Source organism: Nicotiana sylvestris, chromosome 5 (genome assembly GCF_000393655.2).
Source record: "Nicotiana sylvestris chromosome 5, ASM39365v2, whole genome shotgun sequence".
NCBI classification, from domain to species: domain Eukaryota; kingdom Viridiplantae; phylum Streptophyta; class Magnoliopsida; order Solanales; family Solanaceae; genus Nicotiana; species Nicotiana sylvestris.
In genome coordinates, this window is record NC_091061.1 from 66922745 (window position 1) to 66945928 (window position 23184).

The 23184-nt window shown below is 38.9% G+C and overlaps 2 protein-coding genes across 3 annotated transcripts; one reads left to right on the forward strand and one right to left on the reverse strand.

The window, feature by feature from the left end:
- Positions 1–13466: 13466 nt before the first annotated feature.
- LOC104226553 (uncharacterized) lies at positions 13467–22239 on the forward strand. Of its 2 annotated transcripts, none has more exons than XM_009778577.2 (3): positions 13467–13700; positions 20393–20581; positions 21787–22239. In XM_009778577.2, the coding sequence occupies exons 2-3, from the start codon at positions 20400–20402 to the stop codon at positions 21971–21973; spliced, it is 369 nt and encodes a 122-aa protein (XP_009776879.1). In that variant the 5' UTR covers positions 13467–13700; positions 20393–20399; the 3' UTR covers positions 21974–22239. The 2 variants fall into 2 exon arrangements, with proteins under 2 accessions (XP_009776879.1, XP_009776878.1); XM_009778576.2 differs by having other exon boundaries at positions 13513–13700; positions 20384–20581.
- Positions 18485–19057, reverse strand: LOC104226556 (uncharacterized). Its single transcript, XM_009778583.1, has one exon. It carries the CDS (start codon positions 19055–19057, stop codon positions 18485–18487), a length of 573 nt encoding a protein of 190 aa, XP_009776885.1.
- Positions 22240–23184: the final 945 nt, after the last annotated feature.

Below are 23184 nucleotides of genomic sequence, written 5' to 3' on the forward strand. Positions count from 1 at the left end.
ACAGAAAGGAGGAAGTCTTAAGGATTACGTGGGCATGGATGAGACTAAGTGTTAGCTGATGTTCATTACAAATGAAGTGTTAATTGGAAATAAGAGTTTGGCATCCCACCACTACCAAGAATAGAGTTAGACAAGGAACAATTGAATTTACAAGCAAATTGAGATCATCAGCGATAGGCAGCGCGAGGCTGCTATTTCACGGCGCCTCTTAGACCGCGAGGCCGAGGTTGGCCATCGCGATAGGCAGTGTGACGCGCCAGCGTCCAGTTCCGATGCTATTCCATCTTCTTCTTTTTTTTTTAATTTTACTAGGTTATTTCATCGAGATTTTTTTCTATATCTATAAATACTCACTAAATACGATTTTTATATTACTTTTTATCGAGAGACACGGAGGAGCCATTGTGGAGGACAGAGTTCATTGGTTTTTATATTTTTTCTACCAAACTTAATAATTTTTATGTTTCTTTGGATGATTTGTCGTTTGGCTACCACGTCTATGTGGAGCTAAAATTCACGTTCTAGGGTTTTAGTTCTTTCATGACTATTGTTGTTTCATTTGATTTATCGTATTGATTTATTTATTCAATTTCAAGATTAATTAGTTGATTGCTGGATCACCAATTGAATACTATCTACGAATCTGGAATTGAACTCGAAAATGAAAATTCAAGATTGCACATAGGATTGAGTAGAGAAAGTTCTTGAACCTGGAATTTTGGGAATAGATTTGTTGGTTAGAATAGACATATACCTAATTGTTTTGCTTGGTTATTATATAGAAATTATGAACGCATTCTTGTTGATTCTAATTTCATAGACATATAGGCGATAGGTTAGCTTGAATAGGCAAGTACAAACTCAACAAATTCCTATGAGCAATATTAACCATGTCAACCAATAAACAAGATAAAGTAATTAATCAATTCAAGCGAAGAATATAATCGAATTGTTAGATAGCCCATAACATAGATCGTTTTCATCACATTGACAATATAAAAATATGCTCTTCCTTTATTCAGAATTCACTAATTTTTTTTTACTTTAATTAGTTTGGAGTCAAATACTTCTAAGTTTAATTCTTATTTAGATAATCAGGATAGTCTAATTTAGTCAATAGTTGATAACAAGTCCTCGTGGGAACGATACTCTACTTATTATTTTATTACTTGTCTATCGTGTATACTTACGTGTACATTTGCTCGAACAACTATACATTAATTTCTTAAAATTTTGCGCTTACATGAGTCATGTCATGGGCGGCTTTCCAGCCATGCCCCATGACCCCATGGACGCGCCCCATGGTGTCCTGGCAAGCCTCCCAACACCTAGTGCCATGGACGACCCTGTGGTCTTGGCCACGTCAAGTGACAAGTGCGCCTGTCCTATGTCGCCCCATCGATAGCCCTCGCCAGTGCCTAGCCGCAGAAAGATGCCAACAGCATCACGGGCGCAAAATCTGATGTTAAAGACAAGGTTGCCGCCAACGGACCTGCCTCTACCTTGTAGTCTTTTTTATTGTAAATATAGAGTAGTTTTACTTCCTGTATTTCCATTATGTCTCTCTAGCTTAGTTATGTCAAGTCCTGTAACTTTAATTTTTTTTAGGCAGAATAGCCTGGGAGATACTTGTACTAGTTTCAGATTGTCATCCCGGTCTCTATACTCCATAAAGTTTCATCCAAATACCTCAACTTGATCAACATAAGACTTTTAAACCCTTCTGACAGTTGATCGAGCTTATGTGGCATTGATATGGCTGAAGTGGAGAAAATGAGTGACTTACATGCACATTCGGTGCGTGAGTTGATGATTTTTCTTTATTAAAAAAATACAAAAAATAAATAAAGAAATACTAGCATAGTTCCCCTCCACCCTTCTCTGTTCTTCTTTATATCTACCCCCTTCGTTCTCATCCCCCCCTCCCCATCCCCCTCCCCATCCCCCTTCTATTTTCCTTCTTCTTCAGATCCCCTCCCTTCCCCTTTTTCTTCATCTTTCTTCATCGTTTCTTCCATTAGATTTTCTCCTTGGTGTGTTTCTTCCATCATGTCATATTCCCCTTCTCTAAGGCTCCTCTATTTTTTTTGGTGGTCTAAGCTTTTAAATTTTTTCACAACTCTTCCAAATTGGGGTAGAAGAATAAGTCAAAATTCAAAAGAATTAATTATCTGCTCATGTATTTTTCAAGAGGATTTTTCATAGATACATAACTTTCTTTAAAAGAGGAGTGAAGGTGAGATTATAAGAAAGAAGAACTCATATTGGAGGTGGTGGTACTCATGGTAGAAGAGCCATGGCAGGTGGCCTTATTCTTTTAAGAGGGTTGAGTGGGTGGATTTGAAGAAGGGAGGAGGGTTTTTCTTTAATTTTAATTATTTGCTTTTCTTTTTTTATTTATGAAATTAAAATTTTGTTAAATAATATTACTTTGGCATAGAATCTGATGTGGATGCTAATTTGTCATCCACATCAAGCAAGTAAGCATCACACAAATCCGAAGGAGTTTAAAAGTCTTGTTTTGATTAAGTTGAGATGTCTAGATGAAACTTTATGGATTGTAGGGACCGAGATGATAATCCGAAATAAGTACAAGTGTCTCCTAGGCCATTCTGTCTTTTTTAAGCACTATTAAGGGGGATTAGTCAAACTTTCAAGCAAAAAAGGAATTCTTTGTATTGGTGTCCCCCCCCCCCGATACCATGTTGCTTTTTGTAATAGCTTTCATTAATGCAATCAAGCTTTCTTTCATTCTCTTTCTCTTTTCTATTCTCTCAGTTGCTCTTGACATTGGTTTTCCTGTTCGGCACTGACAATATCGTCTAGTGTAAGGAAGGTACCCCAATTGGCGGATAGTAACAGCACGGACATTGATTTCTTAGTTTTATGTGTCCCTTCCAAGAAATCTCTAAAAGGCGTTGCGTAATAGTTGGTATCAGAGCCTAGGCTCGACATCGAATGAGGGACACATTATCATTACCACCATTTATGATCATGGTGAATCATGGGGACTGCATTACGATCCTTAAAGAGACGATTAACATATAACAACCCATCATAAATACGATGATTGATCTAAGAACTAGCCTAGTGCAAAGATTGGATGACCTAGATAGCTAGAAGCGGCAGGTCAAAAGTGAGATTGCAAACATCAGTCGCGACTCTGAAGGAGACCGGCAAACAACACCCATAGAGGCAACCAAAATTTTCAGTAAATTCGAGGGCCTCCAACAGGAGCAGACTAAGGATTTAGCTTATTAGGCACAAAAGGCAGACAGGGTGACTACCATGCAACATACCATAGACAACTTGACAGGCCAACTCAATATTGTCAATGATGCATTATAAGGCCTACTTCGAGGAGGCGAAAACTAGATCGGGGGTGCCGTGAACCTCGCCGCCCTTGTGCCACAAAAGTTAAAGATTCCTGAGTTAAACCCTATACTGAAAGTATGTGCTGCACTCTTTTTCTCTTTGACCAGTTTTTGTCCCAATCAGAATTTTTTGGCAAAGTTTTTAGTGAGGCAACAATGTAAAGCATACTACGAAGGAAGGATCAATAGCAAATGCAAGACTTTTAATATTAGAGCCTAACGTTCTTCCACTGATTGATGACCATGAGCTCATGTTGTAAACAGCTTGTGGATGATTAAATAATCTTTGATTCGATGGTGAATCTCGCCTCCCAAAACTCAAACAGATTATTTAACAGTTTACAAGTTGTCTCCACCAATGAAGCAATAGTATAACGTATAAAATGAAGGAAAAGGCCTTTGGTGAATGCAAGACTTTCAGTGTTTGAATTCTCATATTTAGCATTCGAACGCTGGGGGGAACTAATATATGTTACAGCACCAAGAGTGCCATGCCGACCGACAATTGTTAGAACTAGGATCAATATCTTATTAGGACCGGAGACTGCATGATCAGCCCAGTAAAAATAAGTTGTGCAAGTTAGCCACATGTATTGGTAGGGTTATTTACTTAAGTAAATGAATATTTATGTAAATGTACTTTTAAAGATAGAGAGAATAAATCAAAGTCCTTTTATTCTTATCTTATTTCTTGTCCAAATGATAAGTTAATTTTATCATTTGAGAGTTAACAAAAACTTCAAATTCTTGTGTAATGAACATGAGACGTCCTCTTCAAGAGCACCGCAAATATAATGGCCCTCTCTTATGAAACCCTCAGAGTAAAGGGTAGTTTCTGGAAGTGTTTATGCCCGGAATCAAAAGTTATCGGATGCAAAAATATTCTCGAAGCTTCATAAATTAAATGTTAAACGGATATTTTTGCACAACACTTAAGCAAAAAGTTATTTTATTTATTAAAGTTCCAAGCTCAGTAAAAAGGTTTGGCATAATTATAAAAGATAAAGAAAAAAAATTATATATTATTCTTTGCTGCTAGACCCGAAGGGAGAGAGTGGTTTTCATTTCCCCCGGTGAAAGAAGGTTGTGCTGCTGCCAGTTCGGGGCCTTTATCCTCTTCGGTCTCCCCTTCGGTTCCGAAATACTCAAAACTAGTATTCGAGGAGTCAGTTGCATTGGGCCGAGCAGGAAGGTTCTCGTTAGCAGTTAACTCTAGTTCTCAGGCCTGGGCAATACACTCATCGATATTGACAATGCCTTCTTTGGCCTCCTCCAAAGTCTTCCTTTTCATATGATACATAGCGTAGTTTTTCCCGATGATAAGGGAATCGTCATGGTTTTGGAGTTTTGCTTGGAGTTGGTAAATTTTGGCCTGAAGTTCTTCATTTTCAGTCTTCATCGCTCTGAGTCCGCTCAACATTGGTAGTTGAGTAAAGTCGAATTTGCTTCATGACTCTCTTGAGCATGTATTCCATTTGGCCCTCCTCTCCTCAGTATCAGTGGCCTTCCCGGTCTTGGAGCATAAGTTGGCCTTCAAGTTATTAACTTGTTCCTCGAAGTCAGACTCACGCTCGGCAGCGACGATTACAACATCATGAAATTTGACCCACTTAGCCTTAGTCTCTTTGAGGTCTTCATGCAATTGGGTAGCTTCCTGGCTATGGGCTATTTTATCTTGTTCGGTTTGTTGTAACCAAGCTTCAAGCTGTTCACCTACAAAACTTTTGCCTCTAGCACAGGAGGAGTTCGATGAGCTGATTTCTTTCAGCCAAAAGCTAATCCCGCTCGGAAGCAAGTTCTTGTTTATCTAGGATCAACCTTTGCAGGCCTCAGAAGCAAGGAGTTTGTCCTAAAAAGGTCAAAATAAAGGTTATTATTGCAAAATATAAACGGAAAAGAAGATATGAGGAAGTTAGAATGATACCTACACCGAACAATGCATACTATTTTTTATCAGACACTCCCCGAAAAGGGAATCCATCTTTCTTCAATCCTTCGCTGAAGCTAACGACTTCATATAAACTCCATCGGCTTGGAGAGAATATGGCACTCTTTCAAAACTGAAAGAGTGGTGCTTCGCCTTCCTCGAGGATCTTGGGAAGGTGTCGAGTAAGTGTTCCCCAAGTTATTGTGGTCTATCGAACGTGGAGGAGAGGCATTCCCTACTTGTTCAGTTGACACCAGTGGAGGAGATGTAGTTGGTGCTGGTAGCGAAGGAACAATTGTTGTCGGTGGTGTAAGCACGTGATTTTTGCTTCACGAAATTTACTCCAAAAGGGAAAATCAAAAATATATGCATGTGTGTTTTTGCCATTGAGTGATTTTATTTAATGTTAATTATTATAGGTGTTAAAATAATGTGTATAAATTTATTTTTAATTTATTTAGGAGTTTTGTTTAAATTTTGTCAATTAAAGTGGAAAGAAAAAGGAAAATGAGGATACTCGGTTTTGGGCCAAGAAATTAAAACAGAAATAGGCCCAAAATGAGCTGGCCCAATAAGCAAAATGGCCCGTCTCCTTAGAGGTGTCCAAATGACACCGTTCTGTCCCAGTTAAGCTGGGCCGTTGATCTCAAATGGATCAACGGCCAGGATCACACCCCCAGAACCGTTAACATGACCCGGTCCATCCCCCCTACCCGGTCTCACCCACCATCACACTCAAACAACGTCGTCCTTCTTTAATGAATAGATCCTGGCCCTTGATCTCACATGATCCAACGGCCAGGATCTAAACCCCTAAATCATATATAAAGCCCAACCTTGTTACCCCGCCCCCTATCCAAACACCCCCCGGCTTCATCGTCTCCCAGAAACCAACCCTAATATCCCAAACCCTAGCCGCCCCTGTGCACCTTCACCATAAAGCCGGCAGCAAGGACGCCAGTGACCACCACCTTAACACCCTAGGACCTCCTCCACCCTCTGAACACAGATCTACTAGCCGTGGGTCTCGAATCTTCCCCCACCATCTCGAATCTTCATTTGAAGATTCGAGCCTGACTGCGATCTACACCAACCTACCCCAAATTCATACCAGGTGTCCCCTTGACCTTCCTCGTGACCAAACCAAGCTTGGTTTGGTCCGAATCTACCCACAAATCCCAAAACCCTAAATTTGAAGATCCGAACCCTAGAACAAGAATTTGTGGAGACTGTTTGGATTTAAACGGAAGTTTGGGGTCTAATAGGCCCTAATCGAAGTGTTCTCGTTCGAGAACACCTTGATTAAAGTTTGTTCAGCCTCAAATAGACAAATCCAGTTCAGGCCTGGGTCGTTTGTTGTTGAGCTTCCACAGTGAGTTTTCCTCTTCTTTTCTATTTTGTTTGAGTGTCGTTTGAATTTGATAACAGGTTTGGTCAGTGTCATCAAGTTTTCCATTTATGTTGTTCCTTTGTTTTGTGCAAAGTTGTCTGAAGCCATTTGATGCCCTGTTCGTGTTGTTTGATTAATCGACTGATTATTTCATGTTATAATTAGTATAGTCGATTAGATAAATGTCGTCGATTAATTTCATAGGATTGAATGTTCAAATATTCTGATTCATATAACTTCACATGATTGATCGAACCGTTGTTGTTAATTGGATGCTTGACATTATTTGAAAATGGTTTGTAAATGCAATACAAACAATTAAAATTCAATCTAGGGCAGCTTGAAATTGAACTTTCAGAAGTTCAAATTTCCTGCTGTTGAAGCAGGGCAAGACAGTGATAACCAGGGGCTAACATGGGTAATTTGGGGGTGTGAAAAGAACAGAAAAGATTAGTTTAAGTGAGCTGACAATAGGGTACTGAAATAGGATTAAACTAATGTAATAGTGGGGAACCAAACTTGGTAGCATGGAGACTGATTAAATAAAAGGGCTGCCCATACCTTTGGGCAGAACGACACATGCTAGAAGGCTGTCAAATAGATGGGCATGGGGTATTCTTTTGATTAGTTTAAAGGAGTTATGGGCAGGAAAGGAATGAGGGGATCAAGGCAGCTTGGTGCTTGCCATTTCTGCCTATAAAGAGGACTGTTTAGGACAAAGAAAGGAGTTGGAAAAAATAGCTGAAGGTTCTGAGAAAAAAAAAAGAAGAGGGTTAAGGTTTGCATTTTTAGGTTAAGCTTTACATCAAAGAGCCTTAACTTGTCTTTGCTCTTGAGTGTGTAACAAAAATCAGAAATCACTACTTCTCGTACTAGTCTGTGTACTGTTGGCACTGCTGGATTTTCAGTTTGGTAGTGTCCAGTTCTGTTGGCTGAATATTGTTCCATCAGTATACTCTGGGAATACTGTTTTGGTTTTAAGCAACTGTCGCAACTGGTTATTCTTATTGATTTCTTTGGGTTGTTGCTGTTTGGTTTTCTGGAATCGCTGTCGGGTTTTCTCTTAAATTGTTGTTGAGCTTTGGTCTGTTTTTCTTGGACTGTCTCTTTTACTGTTACTGGTTTGGGGCTGTTTGACTGAGTGTGCTGTTGTTTATCTGCTGTTGCTGTGGTGTTGCATACTGCTTTGCTGATCATTCCCTTTCTTCTTTTGCTTTCCTATACCAGGTACACGACTGATACACTGTCAATGTAACTTGAAAGTTGAGCATGAATACAAAAGAAAGGAGTTGAAGTTGTTTATTTTCATACGTAGCCTGTATATTGAACATTATATGGTGTATAATAGTTTACATTTTGCGTGGATAGTGGAGGTAGCCCTCCTATATAATGAATGTCGATGTATGGCAACTTGATATCATATTGTGTATATAGGCTGGTAGATAAAAGGATTGACAGTGTAGATAGGCTATACCTTAGACTTTAGATATGTTTGTGATTAGCATATCCGTTAATGCATGTTAAGTATGAAACTATCCATTGTTAGTTAATCTCATTTCCTTTGATAAGCTGCCTCGTTATAACTGGCAAACCATACCTTTTGGAACAAATAACACAAGTCTACATTTCAACCTTATGAATATCAAGCCCAAATCGAACGAACTAAACAGGCCTTCATCGGAAAAGCAGTGGCCCAGGTCCAGCCAATACTGTGTGGGTTGGGTTTGGGCCCATAGTATCCAGACGGCTGCCCATGTACGCGGTCGGGCTTCGGATTTTGCGAAAGCATTCGGAACCCCGCTATAAATAACCTGCAACCATGTAACTAAGTAGGATCATTTTTGCTTTCATTAGTAGAGACAAACGTAACAAGAAACGTAGCCACTATAGGATATCCTTTAAAAAATAAAGATGAGATGAGCCCCGACAAACAAAAAATACACAAGCTGCGGGGCCCTCTAAATGTATATATTAAAATACTTAGAACTCGGGACAGGCCGTTTAGCGAATTTTACGGCCTTCCCCAAAAATAACAATACGCTAGTTGCTTTAGGCGCGCCTTTAATAATTTATTTTCCTTAATTCGGGTGCACATTTATGTGACCCAAATCCAAATCTCAATGGAATCGAAATGTGTCTCTCATCACGGGTACATTGATTGTGACGTGGTCTGAGATGCACTTCCATGACGTTGCAAATCTTTTTTTAAAAATAATGGATGAGACGAGCCTCGACCCACATAAAACGCACAGATTGTGGGGCCCTCACAAAATGAACGTGTCAATTACTTAGAACTCGGGATAGGCCGCTTAGCGAACTCCACGGCCTTACCCAAAATAATAATACGCTAATCGCTTTAGGCGCGCATTTTAATAAATCTTACCTTCTTAAACTCGGGTGCACATTTATGTGACCCAAATCCAAATCTCAACGGAGTCAAAGTGTGTCGACGACCACAAGTACATTGATTGTAACGCGGTTCGAGATACATTTTCACAACGTTGCAATTCTTGATAAAAATAACAGTAAATGATAAAAGCGGTTAAAAGTTAAATTTCGCACATAGGTTCAACATGTATTAAATCAGATAATCAAGCCAAATATGATAGTTGAGCGACCGCGCTAGAACCACGAAACTCGGGAATGCCTAACACCTTCTCCCGGGTTAACAGAATTCCTTATCCGGATTTCTGGTACGCAGACTGTAATATGGAGTCATTCTTTTCCTCGATTTGGGATTAAAATTGGTGACTCGGGACACCCTAAATCTCCCAAGTGGCGACTCTGAAATAAATAAACAAATCCCGTTTCGATTGTCCTTTAATTGGAAAAAACTCCCTTGTCCCCTCGCGAGGGCGGAACAAAGAGGTGTGACAGGTGGGTATGAAGTTGTTGGTGTAGATGGAGAAGAAGAAACTATAGTATAAGGAGTGGTAATTGTTGCTTGCTTAGAGTTGATGGTAGAAGTAGGTCAGGGGCCAAGCTCCTCTGACCGGAGACGGTAACCGGGGTTCGAAAGCGAGAGTTGGCATTCTCAACCAAGTCCATTTCCCCCAAGAGCGCCTGAACTTCTTCTGCTGGTGGGTTTTGGAGCTCTGCCAACTGAGCATCCGGTTGAGCTGCTGAAGATCTTTTTCTTATTTGAAGGGAAGCAACTTCATCACTGGCTTCCTCTTCATTGTCAAGGACCACTATGGCCGGCTCAGTTGGTATTTCTATTATTTTTTTTCCTGAGTCACAACCGAGGAGGAATGTCTCCTATTCAGTTTCTTATTTTTGGGCTGGGGACTCTGGGATGAAGCACCTTCATCGGGGGCACAAGAAGTTCCACGAGCCCTCCTCCGATTAAGGGCATCTTGTAACACCTATGTGGACTTATAGGGTCATCAAGAACCTCGGCGTTGGAGCACATGGAACCCCTCGGAAGCCCTGTATGAAGCAAAAATATAATTAGTAATTTATTCTTAAGGTTGTTGTGCTCGAATAAGGATGAAAGAAAGAAGAATTTAAGCTTATCGTGGTTTTTGCCCTTCCACCCGTATTTGGGAGTCGTTTCTTTTCACTGCCGAGATTCTGGAGTTGTAATATCTAAAATTTTCTGGATCCAGTGGTCCAGACCATAAACCCGTGGTGGTTCCCAGTGAGTAGCTGAAATGAAAAAATTAAAAAATCGACAATGAAAGGAATTCTCTTTTTAAGAACACGAACACTCGAGAACTTAAGAAGGACATTCATAATTCCGGGAATCCTGGAGCTGTGGCCAGGATGATGTCCCTAGTAGAAACGACAATGAACTGTTCCATTTACCCACAGGCATTGTCATCATCTATGCTGGTGAGAAGAGCGTGGTGGCCATGCTTGCCGAGGTTTAATACTCCCCCACGGAAAATCTTGGGGGAGTAAAGATTAATCATGTGTGCAAGAGTTAGGGTTTTCTCGGTCTCGATACACAGTTGACGGAAACAAGCCACCGTACGCCATATGGAAGGGCCTACTTGTGCCAAACAAACTTGGTACCATGGCAAAACTCCAAAATTATTTGATCGAGTCCATTAACTAGCCCCAAGAAGAAGGGACCCACAATGAAGGGGTATATATAGACATACATGAAAACCACCTTCGAATATGTAACTCGTTCTACCCCATATGGGGCAAAAATTTCAACATTATTGTAGTTGCAGTCCTCCTTTACAATGGGGATGTTGGGAGGATGAATGGATGAGGGGTACCTCGAACTGGCCAAAACCTGCTACTTTGGAAATTTGTAGGTGCGTTTTGCTTTTGGAGATCAGATACAGTGGTAAGATAGAGTGGTATGATGGTATTTACAGTTGAAGGTTCAATTTCGACATCAACCTCTTTGTTCTTGTGTTTCTTTGGACCTCCACCAAAGACAAAACCAGAATTCTCAAAGATGGTGGTATGAGAAGATATGATGATAAGAAATCCGTGAAGAGGTTTTTACTGAAGAGTTGAGAGTTGCAAAAAATCTCTAAGGAGATTTAAAGAAGAAGAAGGAGTTGCGAAAATAATGAAAGTAAGGAAGTAAAAGTGATGAGTAGCGGAGAAGTTATAGACGGCAAAAATCATGGTCATGATTACCTCGAAAACGAGCAAAAATATTTGCTGAATCACAAGGCAACACGTGTTTGGGGTATTAAATATGAGAAGACGTGCATCCCTTCAAGTGTCAGAGACAATTTAGAAACTTTCCCGCTAAAAAACGAATCCTCATCTACTTCTTGGTAACACCGAGTGGCACCACTGAAAAGTAGGGGGACTATCTGTATGGGGTGAAATTGGTTGATAACAGGTTGTCGAATGGTAAGGTGACACGTGGAACCGAAGATAGGCAAAAGACGACTCAACAAATAACTGGCACCGGGTGCGAAGTGTGTAACCGGTACCGGGTGGATCTCGAAGGAGGAATAACTGATAATAGAGATTCAAAGGGCTGGCATCGGATAACATTTAATAAGTAGCCATTACAGAGAATATCTGCATTCAAAGCCAGCCGTTATGCATTCATCGATGATGTTTTTTTTCTCATTCAATAGGAGCTTGATTTTAGGATTTTGTCTCCCTAAGTAGAGCTATAAATATAGCAGGATTAACAACCGTTGCAGGACATGAAACATTCTACACACAAAAGCTATAATTTATTCTCCTGTTACACTGAATCCAAACACTTGAAATATTCTTGCTCTTTTCATCGAAAAGGCTAAGTCTTTAGTCAGGCTTGTTATCTCCTTTAATTTTATTCGTTAATCTAATTTTCGTTCTTATTTATTTATCGTTTTTGGATCAAATCAATTCTCTTATCTATAAACCACACTATAAGTTCATTTGTACCGTTTTACCAGTAAACATAAACTAACAAAAACTTTTTGTTCATAAGATTTTTCCATTGCACCATTAACGTTAACTATAAATATTTCCAGTAAGTTTTCTAACTTTGAGAAGAAATTTAGAGTTTTCGATAAAAATATAAGAAAGACCAATCTAGGATCCTAGAGAAGATGATATTTCAGTTATTGCTGCGATCTTATCTCTAATAAATTGAGAATATGAAGAGCATAGCGGTAGTGAAAAAACATAACAAATTTTAGCCATATTTCTTCTTAATATGAAGGAGTTCAACGTTTTTTTAAGAAAAAAGGAAATATATAAGTTTTAAGCGATGAATGTATTTATGTCTACCCAACTCATAATCTAGAGTTAGCAGTCCTTGTGTTTGCACTTGAGATCTGGTGCCATCGATTTTATGCTGAGTCGAGTTACCATGCTACCATCTGAAGTTAACTGGAGGTGGCTCAAATTACTTCAGATCTATGATATCGCTATTTTATATCATTCGAAAACTATAGCAAACACTTTGAGCCAATCATCTATCATAGTATCATTCACATTACAACTGAGGTATGCCTGCTAACGTTATGAATGCGTCCCAATATAGTGAAAATGAATTCATTAAAAAGAGAAGCAGGCCCAAATATCTGCTAAAGAACCTGTTAAATGACGTTGGGGACCCTGGCTAAGACAAGGCTACATGGATATAAATTGGGATAGCTGTGGAGAAGATTTTTATGTCTTTTCTTTATTTTGTCTTAGCTCTTATTGGAGCATTTCTAGAACCTTCCTCCATTCTTGTTTCTTTTTATTTTAGTTCCTTGTTCTTAGTATTGTTCATGGTTGGAATTAATAGAAATTGTCTCTATCTTCTTCATGGATCCATTATAGCTAGCTAAAGACGTTCAAATATACACTAACATTTGTCTTACATTTGCTCTCTGCTTTCCTTTCGGTCCATAAAAGCCTCCATTATTATCTTTTGTCTCAAATATATTTCACTAACAATTTACCGAGAAAAGTTGGGTCTGATTTGGCAAATAGATGAAAGTCATATAAGGGTATGTTTATACCCTTTCAATTATTTAGTATATATATTTCCTGAGCAGGTAAAGATGCTGTGTCCGATAGACACTCAGCTTAAAGACTGTTCTCGATATACACTCAGCTCAAAGAAAGATGAAAAAAGAAGCAGTAACAACAAACAGTAATAAAAGCAAAATAACAAGAAAGCTGAAGCGAAAGAAAGAAAGCATAGGAATTTTAAAATAAAAAAGTGCAAGACTAACATTAATATTATTGGTATGGAAAAGAAAACTCACTCCTATATATATATATATATTATAAAATTCAATTTGAAAGTTTATGATTAAATTCGAATGTTTTATTTGATGTTGGGAGACTTTTATGGATCGAAAGATAAACAAAGGCACAAATACAACACAAATTATTTCATGGTAGGTACTAACGTTTTCCCTAATAATAATAATTGTGTCTTTCGCGTGGCAAAGGATATAAATTTCTTCCCGGTTTAGCAAAGATACTTTTTTTCATTTTTCTTAGAAGTCTCTTCAAAACCAAGAGTCGCAGCCAGCAAAGTCTCGCCCATCGTCTTTTCTTAACACCTATCCGAAGATTCATTCATTTGCAGAGCTAAAAGGTAATGTTGGACCTCCATTTACAGTCTAATGTCTTCAAATTCGGTTTTCTTTTTGTTATTTCCACATTTTCCTATCAATTTCTCTCAGATCTTGGTTTTTAATTATCTGTCATGATCGTACACCACTATGCACCCAGGATATAGGAAACAGATGATAAGGGTTTTGACTTCTATTGACTTTGATTTGACTGATGATTCTGATATGTGAATTCTGAAGTAGGTTTTAATTTGCATAATTGGATCTATGAAATGGAATAACAACTACTCAGGCAGACTGTAGCTATTGTTTTACAATTCTTTGCAGATTTCTTAATGGTCCATCAAGAAAATTGATTAATATATAGACGTGTATTTGAATAAAGAAAATGTTAACGTAGCTCATTGGAAATGTTAAATGCTGGACTGGCCCATTTTTGATATGTGTCCCTTGTTTTTTGATTTGTTCTAGTTGTGTACAATATCGGAGCCAGGTATGAGATTCAAAATATAATGTCAAGATCACAAGATCTGAATGAGCTCTACTCCTCCTCCAATGGAGGATTCAGAACTCTCTAGAATGTGCAATTCGAAGAGAGAGAGAAATGAATAATGAGGAGTCTATGATTTGGAAATGTGAAACTCAAGTAATAGCCTGTACCCTTTATACACAAACAACAAAAATATAACAGCTAAACTAAGCACTAACTAAGCTTGACAACTGCTTGACGACTGGAACTTCACTAAAAATAGACTAATGCTATGTTGACTCAGCAATACGTATACAAGTGTGTATAAATATAAAATACTCCCTCCGTTTCAATTTATGTGAACCCATTTGACTGGGCACAGAGTTTAAGAAAAGAGAGAAGACTTTTGATCTTGTGGTGTAAAATGAGGCACATATATTTTGTGTGGCTATAAATCATTGTGTAAAGGTAAATTGTTTCCAAATAAGGAACGGGGTCATTCTTTTTGGCACGGACTAAAAAAGAAATTGGTTCACATAAATTGTAACGGAGGGAGTATTATCTTAATACCCTCCCTCAAGTTGGAGGTGAGGCAATCATAGCCAACTTGCCAAGAACAAAGGAATGCTTCACCCCAGTGAGAGCTTTAGTGAGAACAAATAACCTATGTAGCCATACTAGTTCACCTACCACCTTCCTAAGTGCTCTGTACTCTTGTTTCTGCTGAGGACAAGGAAATGGTTTCCTGTTTCTTAGACTTCCAGCTCACAGGGCTGCCTCCTAGAAGGACAATGTAACCAGACACAGACCTCCTAGAATCAGGGCAAGCTACCCAGTCAGAATAACAGTAAGCAGTGATGGAAAGATCTGATGCATTGCTGAAGTCTAGGCCCAAAGTAGGATCTTTCTTAAGGTACCTCAACATGTGATAGGTTGCATGTAGATGGGGTTCCCTGGGCTCTTGCATAAATTGGCTCAAATGTTGGACCCCATAAGCTATATCTAATCTGGTGTTTGTAAGGAAATTCAACTTCCCAACTAATCTCCTGTAAAAAGTAGGATCAGATAAGGGAGAGCACTCTTTAGCCTTCAATTTCATTGTGGGGTCAAGAGGAGAGGTCCGGCTAGTTGAGTGCAGGCAATCATATTCTTTCAGAAGATCCAGAACAAATTTTCTCTGTGAGATAACAATACCATCTTCCTTGTAAAGTACCCTAGTCCTAGAAAATAGTGTAGCTGTCCCAAATCTTTTATTTTGAACCTATCATGTAGGAAAGCTTTGAGCTGACTAATTTCCTCTAAATCAGTCCCTATGAGAAGAACATCATCAACATAAACTGCTACAAAGACAATTGAAGAACCTTGCTTCTTGTAGAATAGAGATTAATCATGCATGGAATGTGTGTATCCTCTTGTGTATGAGGCCTCAGTCAACTTATCATACTATTGCCTACTAGCTTGTTTCAGTCCATAGAGGGACTTGTTCAGCTTGCAGACCAAGTTTGGTGACTGTAGCTCAAGCCCTGGTGGAGCCTTTATGTAGACTTCTTCATGCAGATCTCCATGGAGAAATGCATTATTCACATCTAATTGGTAATCTGCCATCTTTTCTTAGCTACAATGGAAATTAGGAACCTAACAGTGGTCATCTTGACCACATGAGAAAAGGTCTCAGTGTAATCTATTCCAACTTGTTGTGTGTACCCTTTCACAATTAGTCTGGCTTTGTACCTTTCTATGCTACCATCTTCTTTATGTTGCACCTTGTACACCCACCTACAACCAATAGCCTGCTTCTCCTTTGACAAAGGGACTAAGTCCCAAGTATTATTGGCATACAAGGCCTCAAACTCTTGAGTCATGGCACTCTGCCAAGCAGGATACATGGCTGCCTCTTCATATGAAGTTGGCTCTCTATCATGACAAATATTTCTTACAACATGCTGACTATTAGGGTGCAAGTCATCAGGAGCAATGTGATTATTTTGTGAAAACAAAGCATGGAGGGAAAAGATGGAATTACATTTCAAATTGGGCAGATTACATACATAATCACTCAAGTGAGAGGGGAGTCTAAGCTCCCTGCTAGATCTTCTTTGGCCTAAAGGTTCTATGGTAGAAGAATGAGGTTGAGTGGCTGGAGGTGATGTGGGAAGGTGTAAGTGTTCAGTGTGAGTTTGTGACTCAGAGAAAGAGGGTGTGTTAGAAGGAGAAATGGGTGACATATCAGGTAGAGGAGTTGTGGTGCTGGAGGAAGAAAGGGGGAACTGATTGTGTCCCCTTGATCAGTTGTAGGAGTTGTAGGAGAACCAATAGTGTAATCAGGTAGGTGATCTGTAGAGGAAGCTGTAGGAAAGAATGGGGGTAAGCCTTGTTCATATGAAGTGAAAGTGAAAGGGAAAATGGTTTCATGAAACAAGATATCCCTGGAGATAGATATTTTTCTAGTAGCTAGACTTAGTACTTCGTAATCCTTTGTTCCAAATCCCACAAATACATGTGGAGTGGCCCTTGGTTCAAACTTGTCCCTGAGAGGTTTGGGCACAATAGGATAACACAAATAGTCAAAGCTTTTCAAGTGAGAATAAGTTGATTTCTTGTCATACAACAGTTCCAAAGGACATTTGTTCTTTAAGGGAATTGTTGGTAGCCTGTTGATTATAAAGGTTGCTATAAGGACACATTCTCCGCAGTACTTTAATGGTAATTTGGACCGAAAAAGGAGTGCCCTGGCCACTTCAAGAAGATATTTATGTTTCCTTTCTACCACCCCATTTTGTTGGGGTGTATAAGGACATGTTTTCTGGTGATTTATACCTTTTGATTGAAAGAAAGATGAAGCTTCATTGCTAGTGAATTCTAGGCCATTATCAGTCCTTACACACTGGATATTGGTTTGGAATTGATTCTCTACCATGTCTAGAAAGGTCTTTATGACTTGAAGTGCATTGCTATTGCAACTTAGAAGATGTGTCCATGTTGACCTACTGTAATCATCCATTAAGGTGAGGAAATACTTGAAATTTATTATGCGTTGCCACATGATAAGGGCCCCACAGGTCAACATGAAGAAGCTCAAAGATTTTTGTGGTACTGGTTGTTTTCTGAGGGAAGGGGAGTCTCGAGTGTCTAGCCATGGGACAAATAGAACAAATAAATGGTTGTTTGGGAGAGAAGGATGCATGTATACTAGGAATGCCTCTCATTTTATTGAAGGGTATATGACCAAGTCTACAATGTCACAGAAGATCCACACTATCTCTGAGAGAGGTAGAGGAAAGTAGAGTAAAATCACTGTCTTTATTATTGCAAATAAAGTTATTTACAGTAGGGTGGTGGGGATGGGATAGACAGTGTACTGCATTCATATCACTAGCATGACTAGAAAAACAAGGAAGTGCACTCTTTGAAACAGAAATGAGATTACCTTTCTTTAGACATTGGGAACATAAAAAATAGAGCCCATCATACATCTTACCAATCTCCAGAGGCCTCTTCAGTGAAGGGGCATGCAGTAGACAGGAAGTATCAGAAAAGGAAGCAATACACTTGAGATGCACTGCTAATGAACTTATGGAGACTAGGTTAAACTTGAAGGATGGTATAAACAAGACCTTATGTAAGGTGATTTTGGGGGCTAGATGTACATCTCCAATTTGGGTTGCTTTAACTTTGTAACCATTTGGTAGTTTAACAAGCAGGGAATATGGTAGATTTATAATGTTTTGTAGGTGAGTTTTATTGAAAGTCATATGATGTGAAGCTCCTGAATCCTATGTTGCTCGGACTCTCCGAAAATATGGCCGGATACGTGTCGGATCTTCCAAAAGTAGTGTATTTTTGAAGGATCTGACACGGGTGCGGCTACATTTTGGAGAGTCCGCGCAACATAGCCTGAATCTAATATCCATAAGTCAGCTTTTGCATTGAAACAGTTGCATTGATGGATTATCAAAATCAATGGAAGAAGTGCAAGCAATCATACCTGCAGAATTCACAGAAGCTCCACCAGAAACACTTAGAATTGTTTTCTCCTCCATTCCCAACTTGAAAATGCTAGAGCAGACTGAGAATTCGTCCATATTGCTCCTTTGAAAAGCTCATGTTCTGATTGTCTCTTTGATGTTCTGGTTCATCTGTTTTGGTTGACAATATGTCTGATGACATTTCCTGCACACTTGCAACTGCGTTTGCCTCAGTGATCTTCCCCTTATTGAACCTCATGTTATTGTTACTGTTGTTATACCCCTGTGAATTCTGCTTATACTGCTGTGAGCCCTGTCCAAAACCTTGAGGGTATCCATGTAGCTTGTAGCATCTGTCTTTGGTATGTCCTGGTCATTTGCAGTGGTCACAAAATGGCCTAGGCCTGCTGTTTGAAGTCTGATTCCCATCAGGTGAGTAATTTGTCTTAAAGGTTCTTCCTCCTATATTGACATTCAACGCAGCAGAATCAAAGTTTAATTGATTTCTGGGTTTGAATTCTCTCTGCTTCTCCTCTTGTATCAGCAAAGCAAATGCATGTGCCATGGAAGACAATGGGTTCATCATGCGAATGCTTCCCCAAACAACTGTGTAAACCTCGTTAAGAAATTGTATGAGTCTTCTATCCTGCACTGCCTTGTGCATGCTTTCCTTTGCTCTACAAGGGCACGCACAACTACAGTGAGTTTTAACACTTAGTATATTCAACTCTTCCCAGAGTTTCTTCATATTTGTGTAGTAACCCGTGATGTCAAGCACTCCCTGACTCAAATCGTTAATCTCTTTCTGGATTTGATACAACTTAGTTCCATTTGTTTGATCATATCGATCTTCCAATTCCTTCCACAATTTGACAGAATTATTCACATACTCAACACTGTGTGCAATGTCCTTTGCCAAGGAGTTCAGAATCCATGAAGTAACCATGTCATCACACCTCTCCCACTAGCGAAACTGTGGAGAGGTCACATCAGGTCTTACACACTCTCCGTTGATAAAACCTAGTTTATTTTTCACTGAGAGAGATCTTAACACTCCTCTTCTCCAGGAACGATAGCCAACTCCATCAAAAGGGATAGGTACTAAAACAGAACCCGAACTATCAGATGGATGAATATAAAGAGGACTAGTTGCATCAATTACCGTTTGTGTGGTCGCCGCCGTTGTCGCCTCATCGGTTTGATCCAGAACCGCCATGAGAATATCAAATCAGCTGGATTACTGCTCACACAGCTGGAATTAAGCTCAAAAACTTCTATTCACTGACGAATCGTTGGTGGATGCGTTGATTTAAAGTTTTCCCCAAATTGTTTGTTTGTGAAAGAAAAACCCTAGCTTATTCTGTGATTGAAAACGAAAGGACAAAGGAGAGATTCAACAGCGTGATCGATGAAGAAGACCTCCGCTCTAATAGCATGTCAAGATCACAAGATCTGAATGAGCTCTACTCCTCCTCCAATTGAGGATTCAAAATTCTCTAGAATGTGCAGTTCGAAGAGAGAGAGAAATGAATAATGAGGAGTCTTTGATTTGGAAATGTGAAACTCAAAGAATCTATTACCGAGTACTGTACCCTTTATACACATAAGCAACAAAAATATAACAGCTAAACTAACAACGCACTAACTAAGCTTGATAGCTGGAGCTTTACTAAAAATAGACTAATGCTATGCTGACTCAGCAATATGTATACAAGTGTGTATAAATATAAATTACAATCTCAATATAATCTCAATAAGATTCAAAATATAAAGAAATAAACTCACGAAGAAGTCAAGGTGATTCAACATTTACCGTATATGCGTAAAAGATATCTTGACCTTGTATATACAGTGTAATTTTCTGGCGCAAGCGCCCTAGCTCCACCCCTGGTTGTATAGACAATGGGAGGGAAAAAAAGAAAATTCTTTGAAATGTTTTTGTTAAAGTGTACCTTTGCTCACATATCATAAAATTGGAATGATGTGGAAAGATGACATGGACAATTCGAGAATTTCTTCCGAATTTTCTATTTGTTCATCCATTAGCCAGAATATGTTCTTGGTTTTTAGGATAGTGATTGTATCATGTTTTGATGAAGTTCAAGGATGTCCTCCCCCCCCCCCCTTTCTGTAGTTGTTTTGGTTAAGCATGTGAAAGAAGTGGTTGTCCATTTTGTCTTATATCGTCTCCAAATAGGCAAGAATTAGTGAGGAGTGTATTTCTGGTTTAAAATTGTTGGCTAGATGTTTGATTATGATATCCTCTATTTAGCACCTTTAGGGAATTGATGGCATCCAAGATTCAGCAACTACAATCTAAGGCCTGCCAAGCTTCACAGTACCTCACCAAGCATGGTACTACCTACTACAAACAGTTGCTGGAGCAGAACAAACAGTATATTGTTGAGCCACCCACCATTGAGAAGTGCAATGAATTGTCAAAGCAGTTGTTCCATACTCGTCTTGCCAGGTTATACTCTCTCCTCTTTACTAGCTTATTATATTGATGTTAATGTTTTTCGTGATTACGTATACTTAATTTGGACTTCTTGTTTTAATTTGCACATGAACATCACTACCTGAAATGCTTTCTAGACCCCCAGATTTGGGAAAGAGAATGATGATTTGGATGAGAATTGAATCTTCCACTGCCTGGATGTAAGGCAGGGGCCAGGGAGTTTGATCTTATAGCGTTTTATAATTTTAGGATGTCACAGTATTAAATTTTTATGCATTATTACTGCATAAACAATTAATTTTGATGTATGAATCGAACTAATTAAATGATAGACTTTATAACTCCTCTTATGTTGAAAAGAACAAAGCAAGTTATTTCTCGCCCTTATATCCTCTAACATGTAAATACGTTCTAGTTCATTATTTGTCACTAAATCTATGGTGGTGTATTCGGGTCGGATACCGAAACACACCGGACTCACTTTGGACATACCTATGCCATGTCTTTGGAAAATATTTTTATTTATTTTAAATTATCATTGACAGGCATATCCTATTTTTGGTACACATTAGGTGTATTGGGGCACTAGTATAAATTTTAGAACTAAAAGCCCTTGCGAGTTGGGGCCTAAAGCGTCTCAGAGCTTACCAGCTGCATAGGACTTCCTCAATTTTTTGGTAGTTATTATTGGTAGTATTTATGATAAACAACTTTTTAAATACACACACACATGCATAAATATAATTACACCTCACATTCTTAATGTATCCCTGTAGTTTTAAAATTATTGGATTTTTGTGTCTGTCTCCCTGGCTGACAACCCTCTTATCCTTTAAGTGTTTCACATGTAGTGAAATTCCTAATTCACTGGTTTCATTATACCAGTAAATATAAAGCCCTGAAAATACTATTTATTGTTACATTTTGCTTAATTCCTTGACCACCACCTGGCTGAGATGTGGACTACAATATTCTTCTATTGGACATGGTTGATTCCTTGATGGATTATTGAACATGTCCTTGTCGGAGAGCATACTAAGAATATTCTTGTTGACACGGGACACACTTTTAGAGTTCTCATGGTTCTTGTGCCCAGACTTTGCAGCACTAGTGTGATGTAGTAGCGTACATCTTTAAATGGGGAAAAAATTCACTAGTAGCCCACTGGTGACATTTATTCATGATCATTACTGAATTTCTTCTTTTACTCCTGTCAGCATCCCTGGACGTTATGAGTCATTCCAAAAGGAACTTGATTCTGTGAAGCACATGTGGCAGAATAGAAAGGATTTGAAGGTTGAAGATGCCGGTATTGCTGTTTTATTTGGCTTGGAGTGCTTTGCATGGTATTGTGCTGGTGAGATAGTAGGAAGAGGATTTACATTCACCGGTTACTGCGTCTGAGATCTTCAGTTTCATAAAATTCGTTCGGGCAATTGACACTGCTGTAAGGTCTGTCTCATACTACGATATGACTGGGATTCTATACAAGAGTTTGTGTACACCAAAAGCTTTTGAAGCTGAGAAATTGCAGCATAAAATTTTTTCACAATAATATGCCCATTTTGTCTTTTCCACTCCAGTGAAGTGGCTTAGATTGATTTGTGCAATAGTGATATTTATCTGTTGAAAGTTACTGCTACATGTGAAAGCACAGGTTGTTCTTGCCATTGTTTCTTTCATTAATATGCTCAGTAGCAAACTTTAAGTTTAGTCAATAAAAAGAAAGTAGCAAACCGTACAGTAGGAATCTATGATGTGCGGACTCTTCGTTTTTGGTGCCGCACCCGTCTCGACACGGACGGGAGCGGGCGCGGGAGCAGGATACATCCCGGATTCGGTCAACTAACTTCGGATACTTTGACCTGAGTCCATCGACAAATTTGGGGGGATATTGAGATTTTGATTTCTCAAAATTAAAAATAAAACAGATTTAAGGCATGGAAAATGACATACCTTCAATATTGTAGTACTTTTGTCTCATATTTGTTGCTTTGTGTTTCAGAAAAACCAAGAATTCAAGGGGTCGTGTTGTGAGTTCGGACTTCTTGTAAAAAGTAGCAACGATATAGATGGAGAGTTGATGGAAGGCCTTGAATGACTTTCTTTTTCTCTTTATAGCTCTATTTTTTATAATTTTGAATTTTTTAGCCGAATCCCGCACCTGTATGCATACCTGCGCAGCCCTGAATCTTAAAATTTGGATTTTGCCTAATCCGACACTCAGATCCGTGCCCGTATTGGATGCCCGCACCCAAATCCGAGCAACTTAGGTAGGAATGACATCCATTGGTACCTAGTAAAATCTACTGACCTGCTTAGGTTGATTGAATTTCTTTAATGAGAGTTATAATTGTACAGTGGCAAAGCTTTATTTCCAGGTGTTGGAAGTGATAAAATATCTGTGTTTGCTGCAAGACATTAAGCTTCTAGCTGTGACTAGAGAAGATTTCTATAATCTCTTGACACTCAATATTGGTTCTTTTCTTTCAGTTTTATGATGATGCATTTTGGTAGTGATAATGTTTGGAGAATATTAATTTAGTGATGGTTGTCTGACCGTGATATGAGCTTCTCCTCCGGCTTAAGATCATGAATGGTAGTGTCTTCTGCTC

What these genes read in the sequence shown, in the direction of transcription:
- LOC104226556 (XM_009778583.1), bottom strand. Translation starts at nt 19,057, where the DNA reads ATGGTTACTTCATGGATTCTGAACTCCTTGGCAAAGGACATTGCACAC.
- LOC104226553 (XM_009778577.2), top strand. Translation starts at nt 20,400, where the DNA reads ATGGCATCCAAGATTCAGCAACTACAATCTAAGGCCTGCCAAGCTTCA. An exon ending in TTCCATACTCGTCTTGCCAG is followed by an intron (nt 20,582 to 21,786) that starts GTTATACTCTCT and finishes TACTCCTGTCAG; the next exon opens with CATCCCTGGACGTTATGAGT.